At 35.2% G+C, this 19,037-nt stretch overlaps 1 protein-coding gene across 6 annotated transcripts in view; it reads left to right on the top strand.

Moving 5' to 3' along the window:
* TENM1 (teneurin transmembrane protein 1) overlaps positions 1 to 19,037 on the top strand; it is a 995,735-nt gene that overhangs the window by 800,286 nt on the left and 176,412 nt on the right. For all 6 annotated transcript variants that reach the window (XM_036227172.1, XM_036227175.1, XM_036227174.1 and 3 more), the window contains 2 exons: positions 3,287 to 3,548; positions 5,755 to 6,022. In XM_036227172.1, coding sequence (XP_036083065.1) covers positions 3,287 to 3,548; positions 5,755 to 6,022 — 530 coding nt within the window. The remainder of the gene's footprint in view (positions 1 to 3,286; positions 3,549 to 5,754; positions 6,023 to 19,037) is intronic.

Genomic DNA, 19,037 nt, shown 5'->3' with positions numbered 1-19,037 from the left:
AAGGTTTTTTCTATGCTTTCCAGTTGGTGATGTCTAAGGTTCTTGGATCCCTGCTTTATATAAAGCCTTAATAATGCCTTTACATAATGCTTTTATCTTCTTGTAGATATTTAATCATGCTTGCTTCCCTCAGTTTAAGTCCTTGTCAGTGTTAGCAACAGTTTTGGTAGCATTTGTTTAGATTCTCTTGGCACTCCTGGGTGATCGGTCTCAGAGGTTATGGGTGGAGGGATCCTCTGAGTTGGGGGTTGGGGGATGTACCTCAGCCTCTGGTTTGCAACCGCACCTGGTAAAAATCAACTGTTTTTTCTCTGCCTTCCACTTCTCTGCTTTCTGCCCTGATGACTGAGCCCTGTCACTGAATACATGGAACTCACAAACTCTCCCATGCCACACTTTCTCCCCTCCCCCTCCCCTTACAGAGAACTCAGGCTGTAAGATGTAGCTTCTTTATTTCTCCCAGTTCACTGCGTGACAGCAGGGGTTCTGACCTGTGGTATCTCTTATGCATATATTCCATGCTCAGACTGCTGGTGTGCAGTTTGGGTGTTTTTTGTTGAGTTTTATATGTTCAGCTTATTGTTGTTTCAAAGGGAGAGAACTGGGGACGTCTCTCACCCCACCGTGTTTCCTTTCCTCTCTATAGCTTGTTTTTAATGACCCATGCCGAAGATCATTTGTGGTGGGAGAAATTCCAAAGAATTAATCATTCAGAGAGCATTCTATTTAGCATTGGAATGGTTCAGATGTGTTTTTGGCTACAGCTCTACCTTCCACCTCAGTGGCAACTAATGAATCTCTGTGCAGTATTTTCTGTATATAACAGCTAGATGGGAAGAGGAAAAATCAGTCAGGGTTTTCTAGAGAAACAGGACCAGTGTGGGGAGAGAGAGAGAGAGAGAGAGATATCTCAAGTAATTGGTTTATGTGATTGTGGGGATTGGCAAATTCAAAACCTAGGGAGGCTAGCAGACTGAAATCTCATGGAGGAGTTGATGCTACCTCTGCAGTCCTAAGTCAGAATTCCTTCCTCCTCACAGAAACTTCAGTTTTGCTCTTAAGGTCTTTCAACTAATTGAATGACTTCCTCCCACATTATCAAGAGTAATCTCCTTTATTTAAAGTTAACTAATTATAGATGTTAACCACATCTACAAATAGCTCCACAGTGACACTTAGACCAATGTTTGATTGAATAATTGGGTACTATTGCCCAGTCAAGTTGACATAGAAAACTAACCGTCACAAGAAGCCTAAGGGAAGTTTCCAGGGGAGCTTAAAATTCAGTATCTACTTATGGAGATAATAAAACCTGGCCTAGAGTGTGTTTGGAGTATAAGAGAAAGCATCTGTAAATTTAATAGGGCAGTACACCTGATTTAAGAACAAAGTTAACATTTGTTAAGTCCTTTCAATGGGCTTGACTCTTAAGTCTTTATCTTATTTACTCATTTACAGTAGTAGCTGAGTGATAGAGCACATTAGCCTATTTTACTAGTGAGGAAACTGACACTCATGGAAGCTATATAACTAGCCCACAGACACACAGCTAACATGGCAGAGCTGGAATTATGAAGGCAAAACCACATTCTTTCTATAAAACAAGAAGCCTACTCTGTCTGCTTAATCTCTCTAGATATAGAGAATAATTCCCAGGTACATATGTTCTTGCTTGGATAGTTATTTTGAATTTTGTTTGCATTTATTTTTATTTTCAAATGAATAAGCACTTCAGTTTTAAGGAGTCAAGAGCTAAGGTTTGGGCAAAGCAAATAAACTTGCCCAAAGACACAGAGTTAAAGCGATATAGAATATGAACTAGAAGAAAGTTCTATTCACAAGTAATGTTGAATTTTCCCCACTATGCATGCCTTAACCTGCTCTTGTATTATCATTAATTCAACCTCTATGTCTTAAACTAAAAGCCATTTGAGTTTTCTTTTTTTAGCTCTAACCTAGATTATTTTCTATATCTCATGCATTTCTTCAAATCCTCTTTTTAGAAACTGCTTTAACATTACAGCTACTTGACTGAAAAAGTAACAATAAAATATACAGTATTAGCCATCCTTTGATGCTGTCCATTTATCTTTATCTGGAAGATTTCTACAACAAGACACAATTGGTAGTAGTATAATAAATAGAATACATGTCATATGAAGGGAGTGGTGAGATATCCATAATTAAGTCTGATTACCTATCGAGGCATTTTTTCATTGAAAAAGTGTTTTACAGAAAGATCTTTTCTAATGCAAGGAATTATTTACATCTCTCTCCTGTGGATTTAAGTTGCTTTAATATTAAGGTGCATCATATTGCCCTTTATTCATTTTTAAGATATACTGATAACAATTTATCATTATCTTACTTTTATATTGTATTTTATGTTTTTTGAATGTTTTCAAGTATATTATCTCAAATATATCATTATACTTACAAGAGAAGTAAGATGGAACCATCTAATGCAGAATGAACTGAAACCCGAATCTGTTCTGCTTCAATACAAGAGTCATGTCAAAGTGTCAAAGGTGGACTTCCAGAAGAGGTAGTTTTGCTTTGTCAAAGATATGAAAGGAGTCATCAGTGAAGACGAACAGGGTCCATTACAAGCTGTCTTATAAAAGAAAACCAAGAGGCATTCTAGAAGGAACCAAAAATCCTAAATGTAGAGTTCAAGCACAGTCAGGAGCCAAAGTAGGTAACCAGATGTGGAGGGTTCAGGCATGGCATTGTTCAAACAAATTTCACTGAAAAATTTTCCTCTGCAAGCGTCTTTCTCCAAATGCCATTTCAAAGACACCATCAGATTTCTGACATTATGTTTGTGATACTGAACAAGATATTTAACCTTTTGGCTTTTTACTTTTCTTGAATAACATCACAAGAATTTTTTTGAAGATGAGTAATGCATTATATTAAAGATGTTGCTGAGTGTTAAATTGTCATCTTTCGGTTATCTCTAGAATAAGGCATAGTGATGTCAAATTTGGCTTTGCAGAAATATGCGTAGTGATTTTGTCTAAGATAGTATTAAAATTGGTTTACAAATTCTGGGTGAATATCAACTGGTGATATGGAAGTTTTTCCCAGAAGTCTACCGGATAGTGAAAAAAAAGTTATCAATGGAATGAATATTTAGCTAGAGGGCATTTATAAAATAAAGAATATGAATTGATATAATTGAGTATTAAAGGATTAAAGGACACTAAAATTACTTATTTTTTTAACTTTAATTTCATTTTGGTTGTTCATTTGGTTGAAACTGTCTTATATGTTTCCTTCTCAGCTTTGATCTTGTAGCCATTGGTGGTATCTCTGTCATTTTAATCTTTGATCGCTCGCCTTTCCTGTCTGAGAAGAGGACACTCTGGTTGCCTTGGAATCAATTTATTGTGGTGGAGAAAGTAACCATGCAGAGAGTTGTATCAGACTCACCATCCTGCGATATCTCCAACTTTATCAGCCCAAACCCTATTGTGCTTCCTTCACCACTCACATCATTTGGAGGGTCCTGTCCGGAAAGGGGAACTATTGTACCTGAGCTGCGGGTGAGTATATTTACATTTGAATGTATAAAATCATAGTATCATGGGGTTGTCAACAACATATACTGGCTAGAATCCTTTTCCTGGTACTCCTGCCATTCCTATAATGTGCTGCCCTTCATTTGTCAAAAGAAGCCTTAAAATGTGTTCTCTGGCACTCATTTGGGAAGTGGTTAGCTAGGACTATAGGGCACTATCTGTGGCCATGGAACAAAGCAAGATGAACTAGCCGTCATGAGAATTAAATCCCAAACCTTGACCTAATGAACACTGTACTCTAAAGAACAAACTTGCTTGTTCAATTGTGATATCAGTATAATCAATAAGGTAGGACTATTTGTGGTTCTGAAATGAAAGCTCTTTTAAAAATCTAGTTTTCTTCCACTGTCAAGTTTGCATCCATTGTCATTGTCCTTAGAAGTCACAATAATTTCTCTTGTTTAGCTATATTTAGTAAAGGTATTTTTCAAGCCTATGAGTTTTGTTTAAATCTTTGCTTTTCAGTATTCAAATCTTATAGTTAGAAGAACCCATGTTTTTGAACTCTTATATTTTAGGCTTCTTAGAAATGTTTCCTTATTGGACATTTAATATTTTCACTTCAATATTAAGTATGCAAACATCCATAGTACAATTCTCTCATTATGGAAACACATTAATGATAGTTAAATGTGGAAGCCATTGAAATGGATTCATAAGTTTTACTGATCCAGCATTAAAAAAATATGCTCAAGAAGTAAATGGACATTCTAAGATCAAATCGGTTTTTCTTCCATTACAACCTCCCCACCAACTATTAGCAGTGCCCATAGGATACCACTTAAGAAAGGCTCACAAAAAATAGTGCTCTATAGGAAAAGGAGTCCAAAGAGTTGCTGCTCCTGTCTTTTCCATTGTTTTTCCTTAAAAAGGAAGAAAAACCAAGACAGTATTTAAGGAGTGCATTTGACTGGTATATCAATCCCTTCACGGATATCACTAAGGAGTATGGGTCTCTTTCAGCACAAAAATTTTCAAGTAGATCGAGGAGTCTATACTTTTGCCACCATCTAAGATATAGAGTCAATGGACATCTTTGGTATTAAATAACTAATATAGAAGAAGAAAAATTTGACAATAAATAGACAAAGGGATGTGTGCCCTCAGAAAGAAAAGAATGGCCAGAAATCCTGGATAATATGAGATACCGTGCATTTAACAATCAGTTCTACTATATGTACTGGTTTGAGAAATGAAGAAGGAAAAGGGTTGTGAACTAAAAATGAGTGAGGACACAAAAATATTCATACTAACTGTGTCACCTTAAATGTGTTAAATAAGATGGGCTTTTTCTTCAGCTGTATTTTGAAAGTTGAAAGTCACAGAACACAAGATTTAGTTTTAGTGATGACTTTTGGTTGTTTAACTCCATCTGTGCTAATGAACAAATAATAGCAATTAATTAAATAAGCCAAGTAGCATTTTCACCCTGGGACCAATGTTTAGCATAAAAGTTGCAGAGGAGTTAATGGGAGTTATTTGTTTCTCAGTCACAGATGCCACCTTGGAAAAAGTCATTCCCAGCTATTGGTACATCCTGGCACAGAGAAATATGTAAGCAAAATTTGATTACAAATATGACCCTTGGGTTTATTCCACAGCTCCAAAAAATATGAGTTTGATGGCATCAGTAAAGACTAATTCCAGGACATCCATAATCTCTGTCATAAAATATCACTTGCTGGGCCTGCTTCCGGAGAACTTCCTCTTAGAGAGCTTAGCCTGAATAAGGATTACAATAATGATTTTGTTACATATGGCTTACCACACCAAACAAGATTTTGTACATGGGTGCATATAAGAAAAAAGCCATTTAATGGAGCCCATATCACTGAATTGCTTGACATTCAGCAGTGTGATCTCCAACTCCTACTAAGCAACTTTTAGAATGCTGGTGGAAAACTGAAATTATACTTTTCACAGCCTTTCCTGGCTTGGAAACAAGCAGAGCAGTCCTTAAGGTTGGCTGGATGTCTTGTCCCTATAAAAATCCAGTGCAAAATACAAAACCTATGATCACGAGGCCTCATAAGATTCTAGAACAAATGCCTTGGCATATATAGATCCCTTTAAACTCTCTCCTTTGGCATGTTTCTAAGCCAACAAAGCATGTCGTATCCTCATCCACTTGTGACCACTGACAAGAGCCGATTTGACTTTCTTATTTTAGGTTGTACAGGAGGAGATTCCTATTCCTTCCAGCTTTGTGAGGCTGAGTTACCTGAGCAGCCGCACCCCAGGGTATAAAACCCTGTTACGGATCCTTCTGACACACTCAACCATTCCCGTGGGGATGATTAAAGTACACCTCACAGTGGCTGTGGAAGGGCGACTCACACAAAAGTGGTTTCCTGCAGCAATTAATCTCATCTATACATTTGCTTGGAACAAGACTGACATCTATGGACAGAAGGTTTGGGGCCTGGCAGAGGCTTTGGGTATGTTGAAATAATTCTGATACCAAAATCTGGTTGCATATAGTTTTTTAATTATGTTTTTTTTTCAATCTAAATGATCTAAGGCTTTTTTTTTGTATTTAAACACTCCCTTTGGACCTGTTTAAAATTTCATTTTGACACATTCTTTCTTCAAATTATTTTAGTTCCCCTTTCATAACGGTTGCATACCAATGGAATCATACACTATCTGACTTGTAACTATCTCCAGAACTAAGTATTGCCTTCTAACTGTGACCTTTAATATAACGTTCTTTAGGCCATGTTTTTGGATTTGATATTAAGACTGTTATTTCCACTTAGAAATACAAAATTTTAACTTATAAGCATCTCCACTAATTATCCTCTATGTCTAAAATGGTTAGACTCTGCTAAATTTTTACATTGGTAGGTTAAATAAAAAGTCATCCTGCCATCCTAGTCCTTTTGATTTTCTGTTATCTCAAGGTTTTAAAAACTAGAATCTTATAGGTAACAGAGACCATAGGAGGTCCTTTGGGTCTACAGTTTTTCAGATATTTACTTCTCTCAAACAACATTTTTATTTTTCTTAAATTTTTCTCAAGTTTTATTTATTTTTTATTAATATAATTATAGTGGCCGGTTAATAAAATCAAATAGGTTTCAAGTCTAAAATTTAATAATAAGCCATATGTATATTGCACTCTTGTTCACCACCAAATTTCCTTCTGTCACCAAATATTTGACCCCGGTTACCCCTAATTACTTCCTTCTCCCCTTCTTTCCTCTGGTAACCACGTGTTCACTGTCTGTGTCTATGAGTCTCTGTTTCTCATGTTTGCTAGTTGCTTTCAGTTTTATATCCCACATATTAGTAAAGTCATATGGTCCTTGACTTTTTCTGTCTGACTTATTTTGCTTAGCATGATAATCTCAAGATCCGTCGATGTTGTTGCAACTGGCAGTATTTCATCTCTTCTTATGGCTGAGTAATATTTCATTGTATATATGTACCATCACTTCTTTAGCCAATCATCTATCATAGGACACTTTGGTTGCTTCCGTGTCCTGGCCAATGTGAATAATGCTGCTATGAACAACGGTGTGCAAATATCTTTTAGATATGGATTTTCAAGACTTTGGGTTAAATACCCAGCAGAGGAATTGCTGAATCACATGGTAAATCTATATTCTTAGTTTTTTGAGGATCCTCCATACTGTTTTCCATAGTGGCTGTACCAATTTGCATGCCCACTAGCAGTGTATGTGGGTTTCTTTCTCTCCACAACCTCTCCAGCATTTGTTACTACTTGTCCTGTTGATGATAGCCATTCTAACAGGTGTAAGGTGATATTTCCTTGTGGTTTTTATTTGCATTTCTCTAATCGCTAGTGAAGTTGAGCATCTTTTCATGTGTCACTTGGCAATCTCTATGTCTTCTTTATTTTTTTTCCAGTGTTTCTCAATTCTATTTTATTTTTTAAATTTAATTCTATTAGTTTCAAGTATACCATATGTTGGTTAGACATTTATGTAGTTTATAAAATGATCCCCCTAATTTTTCTTTCTCTCCTTTGGCTCTCCACCTAGCCAATACATTGATGCTAACTGCATTCCCTATGCCATGCTCCCCATTCCTGTGACCATCTATCAACTACTAATTTGTACTTTTTTAATCCTTCACCCCATTTTTCCAGCTCTCCAACCCCTCCCCATTACCAAATTGTCCTCTATATTTCTGAGTCTGTTTTTGATAAGTTTGTTCCTTTTGTTCTTTAGAGTCCACATATAAGTGAAATCACATGGTATTTATCTTTCTCTGTATGACTTACTTCACTCAATATAATAACCTCTAGGTCCATCCATGTCATTGCAAATGGTAGATTTCATTTTTTAATAGCTGAATAATATCTCATTCTATATATAAACCATAACTTCTTTATCCAATCATCTATTGGTGGCATTTAGGTTGCTTCCATATCTTGACTATTGTAAATCGTGCCGTCAAGAATATAGGGATGCATAGATCTTTACAAATTATTGTTTTGGTTTTCTTTGGAAAAATGCCCAGAAGTGCAATTGCTGAGTCAAAAGTTACATCTATTTTTATTTTTGAAAAACTTCTAGACTGTTTTCCATAGTGGCTGTACCAATTTGCAATCCCACCAACAGTATATGAGGGTTCCCTTTTCTATGCATCCTCGCCAACACTTATACTTCTTTGATTTATTGATGATAGCCATTCTGACAGGTATCAGGCGATATCAGGTGATATCACATCGTGGTTTTAATACCTGTTCTTCTCAAACTTTTCCAAAAAAGTAAAGAAGAAGAAATACTTCCTAACTCATTGTGTGAGGTCAACATTACCCTGATACCAAAATCTGGTAAAAATAGCACACGCCAAAAAAAGAAAAATATAAGCCTGATGAACACAGATGCAAAAATCCTAAACAAAATATTAGCAAATCAAATAAAACAATATATTAAAAAGATTATACACCACGATTAACTGAGATTCATTCTAGGGACATAAGGATAGTTGAACGTACACAAATTGATCAATGTGATCAACACCACATCAACAAAATAAAGGATAAAAATTATATGATCACATCAACAGATGCAGAAAAAACATTTGGCAAGTGACAGCATCCATTTATGATTAAAACACTTAATAAAATGGGTGTACAAGGAAAGAGCCTCAACATAATAAAAGCTATATATGACAACCCCTCAGTTAACACCATACTTAATTGTGAAAAACTAAAACCTTCTCTCTAAGATCAGGAACAAGACAAGGCTGTCTGCTATCACCACTACTATTCAATATAATATTGGAAGTCCTAGCTAAAGCAATCAGGCAAGACAAAGAAATAAAAGGCATCCAAATAGGGAGTGTTATGTCTTCTTAATATATGGTCCCATTATCATTATGAAGTGTCCATTGTCTCTCATTACTTTCTTTATCTAAAAGTCTATTTTGTCAGATATAAGTATGTCTACACCCACTTTTCTCTGAATGTCATTTGCTTGGAGTATCATTTTCTACCATTTCACTTTGAGTCTATATTTGTCTTTGGATCTGGGATGTGTCTCCTAGAGGCAGCATATGGTTAGGTTTTGTTTTTGATACAATCTGCTACTTTACCTTTTTATTGGTGAGTTCAGGCCATTTACATTTAGAGTAATTATTGAAATATGGGGCTTTTCTATAGCCATTTTATCTTTCGTTTTCTGGTAGCTCTGTGTTTCCATTTTTTTGTACTTGCGTTATCGTTTGCTATTTTACTTTGGTGGGGTTTTATGGTTTTTCCTCTCTGTTACTTCTTGTTTTATGTTATATGTCTGAGTTCTGGATTTTGTGTGTGTGTGGATACCATTAAGTTTATATAAAGCAAAGTTATGTATATATACAGTAGTCCATTTTCTTCTGCATATGCCTTATCTCCACTCCCCTTTGCAGATTCGGAACTTTACTCCCTTCCCTTTTCTGTTCTTGTTGTCTCAAGTTATCCCTATTTATGCTGTACGTTCATTTATAGGTTGCAGTAGCTGTTGTTGTCTTCTCCTTTTAAAGTGTTTTTTTTCTACCTTTAACCATTATGTATTATTTAAGCTTATAGTCCCTGTTCTTAGTAACGATTGTGCTTTCCAGTTTCTGTCTGCCTATTAGTCATTTTTCTCATAGTTATATATTTTTCTGTCCTTTTGTTTCTGGTAGAATGACCTCCTTTAGTATTTCCTGTAATGCAGACCTTGTGGTGGAAAATTCCCTCAGCTTTTGTGTGTCTGAAAAGGTCTTTATTTCTTCTTTATATCTAAAAGAGAACTTTTCTGGATATATTATTCTTGGCTGATAATTTCTCTCTTTCAATAGTTTGTATATTTGTTTGTACTCCCTCCCAGCTTGTGAAGTTTGTACTGAAAAGTCGAATGATAATCTAATGTTTTTTTATATATGTTATTGTCTTCTTTTCCTTGGCTGCATTGAGAATTCTTTCTTTGTCATTAATTTTTGACAAATTTAATATAATGTGTCTTGGAAAGGGCCTTTTTGGTTTGAGATAATTAGGCATTCAAATCAGCTTTACCTTACAGGAAAACCTCACCAGAATGTGGCCTTGCTCAGGATGCATTGTAGTTCTAGAAGACCAGCATCTATTCTGTCAACTCTACAACAGCTCTGGTTATTTGCAGCAAGAGTCCTCTGTTTCCCACGGTAGTGACTCATCTATACTGATAAATAAACTCATCGCTACATCCACACTAACTGCACTCATTCTCTTTTAGCTCTTTGAACTGCACAGTCTGGTAACTTACTCTGTATCTTGCATTCAAGTTCCTCTAAGAGAAAATATCCAGTTATATCGGCGAGTCACCATATAATAGCAAAAGCACCTCTGTAAGGCAGAGCTCTACCATTAGACTAACTATCACCGAGGTTGCTGGCCAGCTTATGCAGTCTTGCTCAATCCCTTTTCCAGTGAGTATAGTGGTTTAGAGAATAACTCTGGATCCAGACTCCCTCCCTGGGTTCAAATCATTCTTCATCCACCTACTAGCTAGTCAACATTGGGTAAATTACTTAATCTCCAAATATCGCAGTTTCTCCATCTATAAAATGGAATCATAAAATGAATATTACTTATAGGTTATTATGATATGAGAATTAAATGAGGTGGTAGTTTTATATGTGGTAAGCACTCAATATGTTAGTCACTGGTATGGGTTTTCACTTTGGCTGTGGTCAGCATATTGGAATCCAAGATATAAAGTATGGAGCCTATGCAGATGTTTGTTCCCTCAGCTTCTCTAAGAAGGAAGCCGTGAGTATAATCGGTAGGCACTCTGTTTTAGTTATTCTTTATTTGCTCTTTCTGCCAAACACACACATAATTTCTTTTCTGCCCTTCTCTGTTCTCTGAGAGGTTGGATTCTATGGCCTGGACTCCTTTTCTTTCTTTTGATTTAGCCAATGGGTGACATGCATCCAGAGACTATAGAGTGGAAGAAGAAAGAAGTCAGAATATTTATCTCTTGCTGCTTCACTGAAGTTCTGGCAATGACTACATTAGAAGATGGCAGCTACTGTCCAGTAGCCCCTCCTCAAATTCCCATGCTCTCTCTGGTCCTCTTTATCATCATTCCCTCCTCCTTCTTCTCCAGAGGCTTCTCAGTGTTGTCAGTACCCAGAAGGGTCACCATCTCTAGTCAATTCCCTTAATCCTGCTCATATCTCTGTAAATAGTCCCTTTATTCAGCTCACTGCAGGAAACACCTGTGAGCATGACATCTGATTACCGCTGGGACTTTGACTGATGTATACTCAAAGCCTCATAGTCTCTTCTTGAGGATATTTTCCTAAAGGCTTTGCGTCACTAGAACAAGCCAACATTCCTGTAACTTTTCTCCATAAGGCTTTGTTCTCCAATTCCTTGTAACCCTTCTCAGAACATCTGCTAGGTTGTTGGGTTTTTGTTTTGTCTTGCTTTGATATTTTTAAACTTTTTTTAAAGTTATGATACTTAGCAGTTTACATAGTACTCTCATGAAGACCTGACCAGGACAATATCCAACAGCCATTTTTTGCTAGGGTTCACATAAAGGCAGTTCAACATTACTGTTTTTTAAATAACATCTTTATTGCAATATATTCCACATACCATAAAGTTCACCCATTTAAAGCGTACTCTCTGCAGGGTACTTTCAGTGGTTTTTAGTATTTTTAGTATTTTCATGAGGTTGTATAACCATTATAAATATCTAATCCCAGAATATTTTTATCATTATCCCACAAAGTAACTCCATACACACTAGCAGTCGCAATCCATTCCTTCTTCCCCTCCAGGCCCTATGTCCTTTCTGTCTCTATAGATTTATGTAGTCTGGATACTTCAAATAAAATCATACAATATGTGTTTTTTTTATATGTGGCTTCTTCACTTGACATAATGTTTCCAAAGCTCACTCATGTCATAGCATGTATCAGTACTTCATTCCTTTTTATGACTAATAATATTATATTTTATAGTATACCATATTTTTTTGTTTATCCATTCATCAACCAATGGACATTGGGTTGTTTCCACCTTTTGGCTATTGTGAATAGTGCTATTATGACCATTCATGTATGAGTATTGGTTTGAATACTTGTTTTCAATTCTTTTAGGACTATACCTAAGAGTGAAATTATTGAGTCATACAGTAATTCTGTGTTTGACTTGTTGAGGAACCACCAAACAATTTTCCACAGTGTATTCACCACTTTATCAACCTCACTTTATGTGTAAAATGTGTTACATTTCTTCCTTTTAAATACCTCCAGTGCTAAATATTTAAAAATTATCCTCCTGTTGTATATAAGCATTCTTAATGACTCAGTTTTTAATATAGCCATGGATGATTGAATAAACAACTAAACCACAAGTAAAAGCAGACTTTCTAGTATACACACCAGTGATGAAGCCTGCATTTCTATTGTTTGCCTACAAGTGTTGGTTTACTTCCTATTTCTACAATTATGTTCCTAGTTAAAACTTCCTCAAGCATTCTTACTTGAAAATGGCCTTAATTAAAGTACCAAAATGTATGTTGTTGGTTTTTTTAAGGCTAATGACAGTAATAAAAGCAAGAGAGAGTTGATTTACTCAGAAATACCCAAAGATGGGGGAAAAAATGTTCCTCATGGTGTTTTATGTGCACTTAAGGGACAAATATTTTTAGGATAAAGAAAGAAAACTCACAAGATCCCAAGGAAAATAGCCAAAATGATTTCAAGTGTGGTACTTAAAATAGAATATGGATTAATTACTTGTAGGAAATATGATAACTTAATTATGGTTAAAGAGATTTTATTTACTACCTAATCTCCATTTCCATATCCATGGAGACTAAGAGAATTTTCCTGACAATGGTAAAACATTAGAACAAGTGGTATAATGAAGTTGGAGAATCTATTAATCTCAAGATGAATTGTAAGCACCTTAAGAATGCAACAGACAATAAGTAGTTCAAGTGATAAATGGATATAAACAAAAGGATCAAGTTTGTTACCATCATGCTGATACCTTAATAAATATAATTAAATCTAAACATGAAGAAACCATTTAGTTGTATTCCTGGCCATGTTTTATAATCACTTAACTCATATGAGAAGAAATAGATTTAATTTTGCATCAGATATTGAAAATTGTACTATATATGACACTTCTCAGATTTGCTTCAGATTCAGAAATCTTAGTATAGACTTTTGGTAGGCAGAAGAATAGCCACAACCCCCCAAATATGTCCATGCCTGGAACCTGTGAACATACTGTGTTACATGACAAAAGAGAATTAAGATTGTAGATGGACTTAAGGTTGCTTATCAGCTAACCTTGACATGAAATGATTATTCTGAATTATCTGAGTGGGCCAAATGTCATCACAAGGATCCCTAATGTAGAAGAAGGAGGCTGAAAGGAGGGTCAGAGTTAGAGGAAGATATAACTATAGAAGAAAGACACAGCAGGATGGAACATTACTAGTTTTGAAAATGGGGAAAGGCAGCCAAGAACCAAGAAATGTGAGTGGCCTCTAGAAGCTCAAAAAGACAAGGAAATGGATTCTCCCTTGGAGCCTCTAGAAGTAACTCAAACTGCTGACACCTTGATTTTAGCTCAATGAGACCATTTTAGACTGCTGATTTTTTTAATTGTAAGATGATAAATCTGTATTGTCGAAGCCTTTAAGTTTGTGGTAATTTGTTACAATAGCAATAGGAAACAAACCTTGAACAATATTCTTACAGCCCAGTTAGAGCAAGGATTTGGTTTAAACTATGGCTAGAAATGTCTCTCACACTTCTTCCTAACATGCCAGTTAAATATGAAGCTCTGTCCCACCCAGTTCTGGGTAATAGAAAATGAAGGGGTCAGATTTAAACAAGATGAATTTGAAGCAATAGTGAATATCTGAGTTGAAATGCCCACTTAATTTGAAATGTGGGACTCTTGTTTCATACATAGCTCAGCTGTGGGGAATTGGTGTGATCCCTAAGGGCTAGAGTGTAACAAAAGAAAAATAGACTATTGAGAGACAGCCAAAATGAGAAAACGAGTACTTGAGATCCTAGGGTATCCCACCACTTTTTTCCAATAAAACAGATTTTGCAACCAGAGGGAGAATACCAGAGTGAATAAATTAGCAGGAGGGTTGCATGAACCACTTTCTTGGAGAAGTATCAATGGGAACTAAAAAATTAACTAATCCAAGTACAATAGTGATCAAGTGGAAGAAGAGTAAAATCACCCCCAGGGTTGCAGTACAAAAACCACAGTCACTAGTTTATCCAGCTTAAAGATTTTGTTGTCTGAAACACAGAAGACTCCCCTGCTAAATGCTCCATGTGAGCATTTGAAATTATTTTGCCTTAGTACTTTATTCTGTAGCTCTAAATAAGGTATGATGTATGGAAATCATTATATATTATTTAGTTTCTTTTCCGACTCTGCTGCTTGCAAAACAATGTAAAAATATCATTATTGTTAAGTTCACAGTGCTGTTAAAATTCTGGAGACAGCTTATTTAATTTGACAGACTAGCTTGGTAAGGGGCTCTGATCTGCATCCATTATATGAGTTTTTATCAAAATAGATCCCAATGTCCACCTGTGTCGGCATACATTATCAATATGTCATAATGCATTCTGCCTGGTTTTCATTTTAATTAAATTAAATTGCAGTGGTTGGAGTCCTGAAAGTTCAGAAAATCAGATCAGCCATCTGCCTTTAATAACACTGCTATAAACAATTCTATTTTTCTTCAAGGTGTTTGACAACAACACTCATATAATTATTTAGTACAGTAGTGTGGCAAGAAAGAGTGGTGTTTCAGGGAGAATTAGAATTCCTAAAGGTTCACGATGCATAGGAGTCTGTCTGAATTGTGTTAGAGAGAAACAGGGGAACGATAATATTTACAGGTGCTAAGCTACAGTTGCTTTGTGCACACAAAAAATCCCTGAGAATGATGTTTGAATATTCATAAATTTCCCTACCATAAAGCCTAAGCAGACTGGGCAGCCACAATAATAGCATCCACTGAATATTTGAATAATAGATAGTACTTTACAATTTGCAAAGTACTTTCACATATATTATCTCATTTTAATCCTTATAACATCCTTGTCTGGTAAGCATGGCATGATTAATATGATCTTCATTTTACAGAGGGGGAAACTGAATTTCAGAAAGAGCAAGTGACTTGCCTTGAGTCTTGTTCAGAGCAGGGATTCAAACTTGGGCCTCCCACTCTTGAGTTCTGAATGTCTTTCACTGCTGTCTCTCTTCACTAAAGTGACCAACCCACCACACAGAGTACCCAATTCAACATCCCAGTGACTTTCAACATTTCTCTCCACTCATGAATTCTTAATCATTAACTGCAAGCAAGGCTGTTTTATCCCTTCAGCTTTATAGGCACAGCACCAATGATATGAGTTTTCCAAGGACCTACAAAAAGGTCGGCAACCTGAAAAATAAATTTATCGGTGCCAAAATATTAAAAGAACACAGAATATCAGCAAAATGGAGCATTTTTTCAGCTTGACAACTGCACTCAGTTTTCACACTTACAAATGAAATATGTTTAATGTTGGATATGGGTTGTGGGTTATATCCCTTTTAATATGTCTGATAAGATGTTATATAATTCCTTGAAAAGTAAGAGTGCCTATAGCTTACCAGGATTTTTTAAAGACTGAATAATTCTCTGGTAAGCAAACAGTCTATGTGCATTTCAAACTGCTAGTCACACCGCTTAATTGATAGTGAAATCCATTTGGTGAGTCAATCAAGTATTTTCTTTAATGGAATAAAATAAAATGAAATGTACTAGAACAAAAATAAACAAAACAGAAAATATAATCTAAAGCTAATAAAAGAATACCATTTTAGAAAAGTTTATTTCAATGATACTTATGTGTATGTGTGTGTATCTGCCCATATGTATGCAGGTTCACAATTAAATAACTTTAGTGCATAAGAATTACTTTTTTCAGTTACAGTTGACAGTCAATGTTATTTTACATTAATTTTAGGTGAACAGCATAGTGGTTAGGCATTCATAGGATTTACAAAGTGATTTTGCTGATTAGTCTAGTACCCACCTGGCACTATACATAGTTCTCCAATAATATTGACTATATTTCCTATACTGTACTTCACATCGCTGTGACTATTTTGTAACTCTCAATTTGTACTTCTTAATCACTTCAACTTTTTCAGTCTGCCAATAGCACTCCTATCTGGCAACCATCAGTTTGTTCTCTATACCTGTGAGTCTGTTTTTGTTTTGTATGTTCATTTATTTTGTTCTTTAGATTCCACATATAAGCAAAATTGTATGGTATTTGTCTTTTTCTGTCTGACTTATTTCACTTAGCATACTCTCTAGCCCCGTCCATGTTGCTGCAAATAGTAATATTTCATATTTTGTATGGAAGACTGATTTCATGGGATAAGTACTCAGCAGGGGAATTGCTGGGTCATAAGGTAGTTTCATTTTTAATCTTTTGAGGAACCTCCAAACTGTTTTCTATAGTGGCTGTATCAATTTGCAATCCCACCAACAATGCACGAGGGTTCCATTTTCTCTACATCTCACAAACATTTATTGCTTTTTGATTTATTGAAGATGACCATTCTGACAGGTGTGAGATGATATCTCATTATGGTTTTAATTTGCATTTCTCTGATGATTATTGATGTTGAGTATCTTTAAATATGTCTGTTGTTCATCTGTATGACCTCTTTGGAAAAAGTGTATTCAGCTCCTCTAGCTATTTTTTAATTGGATTGTTTGGAGGGGGGGGTTACTCTTGAGTTGTATGAGTTCTTTAGAAATTTTGGATATTAAACCCTTATTAGATGTATCATTGACAAATTTCTTCTCCCATTCAGTCAGTTGTCTCTTCATTTTGTTGATTTTTTTCACTATGCAAAAACTTTTTAGTTTGACCTAGTTCCATTTGTTTATTTTTTTCTTTTGTTTCCTTTGCCCGAGGAGATATATCAGAAAACATGTTACTAAGAGCAATGCCAGAGAGTTGACCGCCTATGTTTTCTTCTAAGAGTTTTATGGTTTCGGGTCTTAGATTTAAGTCATTTATCCAATTTGAGTTTATTCTTTTATATGGTATAAGAAGGTGGTCTTGTTTTATTTTTGGCAGGAATCTTTCCAGTTTTCCCAACACCATTTGTTGATAGACTGTCTTTACCCCATTGTGTATTCTTGCCTCCTTTGTCATAGATTAAATGACCATATAGGCATAGGTTTATTTCTGGGCTCTCTATTATGTTTGTCTATAGGCTTGTTACATGGTTTGATATCCAGTAGTGTGATACTTCCAACTTTGTTCTTTCTCAAGATCGCTGTGGTTATTTGAGGTATTTTGTGATTCCACATAAATTTTAAGATTATTTGTTTTACTTATGTGAAAAATGCTATTGGTATTTGATAGTAATTGCACTGAATCTATAGATTTCTTTGGATAGTATAGCCAGTTTAGTGATATTGATTCTTCCTACCCATGAGCACAGTATGTGCTTCCATTTATTTTTATGTTCTTCAATTTCTTTTTCAATGTCTTATAATTTTCTGAAAACAGATCTTTTACCCCTTTGGTTAGATTTATTCCTAGGTTTTTCTCTGTTTTTTTTTGATCCAGTTGTAAATTGAATTGTTTTCTTAATTTGTCTTCCTGGTAGTTTGTTATTGGTATATAAAAATGTAACCAATTTATGAATATTAATTTTGTATCTTGTTATTTTACTGAATTCATTTATCAGTTCTAATAGTTTTTTGGTGGTATCTTTGGGGTTCTCTATGTATAATATAATGTCATCTGCGAGAATGACAGTTTTACTTCTTCCTTTCCAATTTAGAAGACTTTTATTTATTTATTTGTCTACTTGCTATAGCTAGGACTTCCAAAACCATGTTGAATAAAAGTGGTGAAAATGGACATCCTTGCCTTGTTCCTGATTGTAAGAAATGCTTTTAATTTTTCCTCATTGAATATTATATTAGTGGTAGTTTTGTCATATATGGTCTTTATTATGTTGAGACATGTTACTTCTATTTCCATATTGTTGAAAGTTTCCATCAGAAATGGCCGCTGGATTGTTTCAAATGAAACAATAAAGTCATACGATTTTTATCTTTCGATTTGTTTATATGGTGTATCACACTAATTGATTTGCTGGATCAACTTTGTATCCCAGGAATAAATCCTGATTGATGAAGGTGTATGATCTATTTAACGTATTACTAAATTCGGTTTACTAATATTTTGTTGAGGATCTTTGCATCTATATTCATTAGGGATATTGGCCTATAAATTTCTCTTTTTGTAAGGTCTTTGCCTGGCTTTGCATTCAGTGTAATGGTGGCCTCATAGAATGAGTTTGGGAGCCTTCCTTCCTCTTGCATTTTTTGGAATAGTTTGAGAAGGATAAGTGTTAATTCTTCTTTGAATGGTAAAATTCAGCTGTGAAGCCATTCAGTCAAGGACTTTGGTTTGTTATGAATTTTTTGATTACCAATTAGATTTCGTTGGTACTAATCAGTTTGTTCGGATTTTCTGTTTCTTCTTGATTTGGTATTGGAAGATTGTGTGTTTCTAGGAAAGTATCCATTCGTTCCAGATTGTCCAATCTGTTGGCATATAATTTCTTATAATCCTTTGTATTTCTGTAGTATCAGTTATCACTTCTCTTTAATTTCTGATTTTGTTTATTTGGGTCCTCTTTTTTCTCAATGAGTCTGGTTAAAGGTTTATCAATCTTATCTTTTCAAAGAACTGGCTCTTGGTCTCATTGATCTTTTGCTTTTCTAGACTCTATTTCATTTATTTCTGCTCTGGTCTTTATTATTTTCTTTCTTCTACTCACTTTGGGCTTCGTTTGCTCTTATTTTTCTAGTTCCCTTAGGTGTGAGGTTAGATTGTTTATTTATGTTCTTGTTTCTTGAGGTAGGCCTGTATTGCTATGAA

This window comes from Rousettus aegyptiacus, unplaced genomic scaffold, assembly GCF_014176215.1.
Source record: "Rousettus aegyptiacus isolate mRouAeg1 unplaced genomic scaffold, mRouAeg1.p scaffold_m13_p_9, whole genome shotgun sequence".
NCBI classification, from domain to species: Eukaryota; Metazoa; Chordata; class Mammalia; order Chiroptera; family Pteropodidae; genus Rousettus; species Rousettus aegyptiacus.
This window is presented reverse-complemented; position numbering and strand designations above follow the sequence as displayed.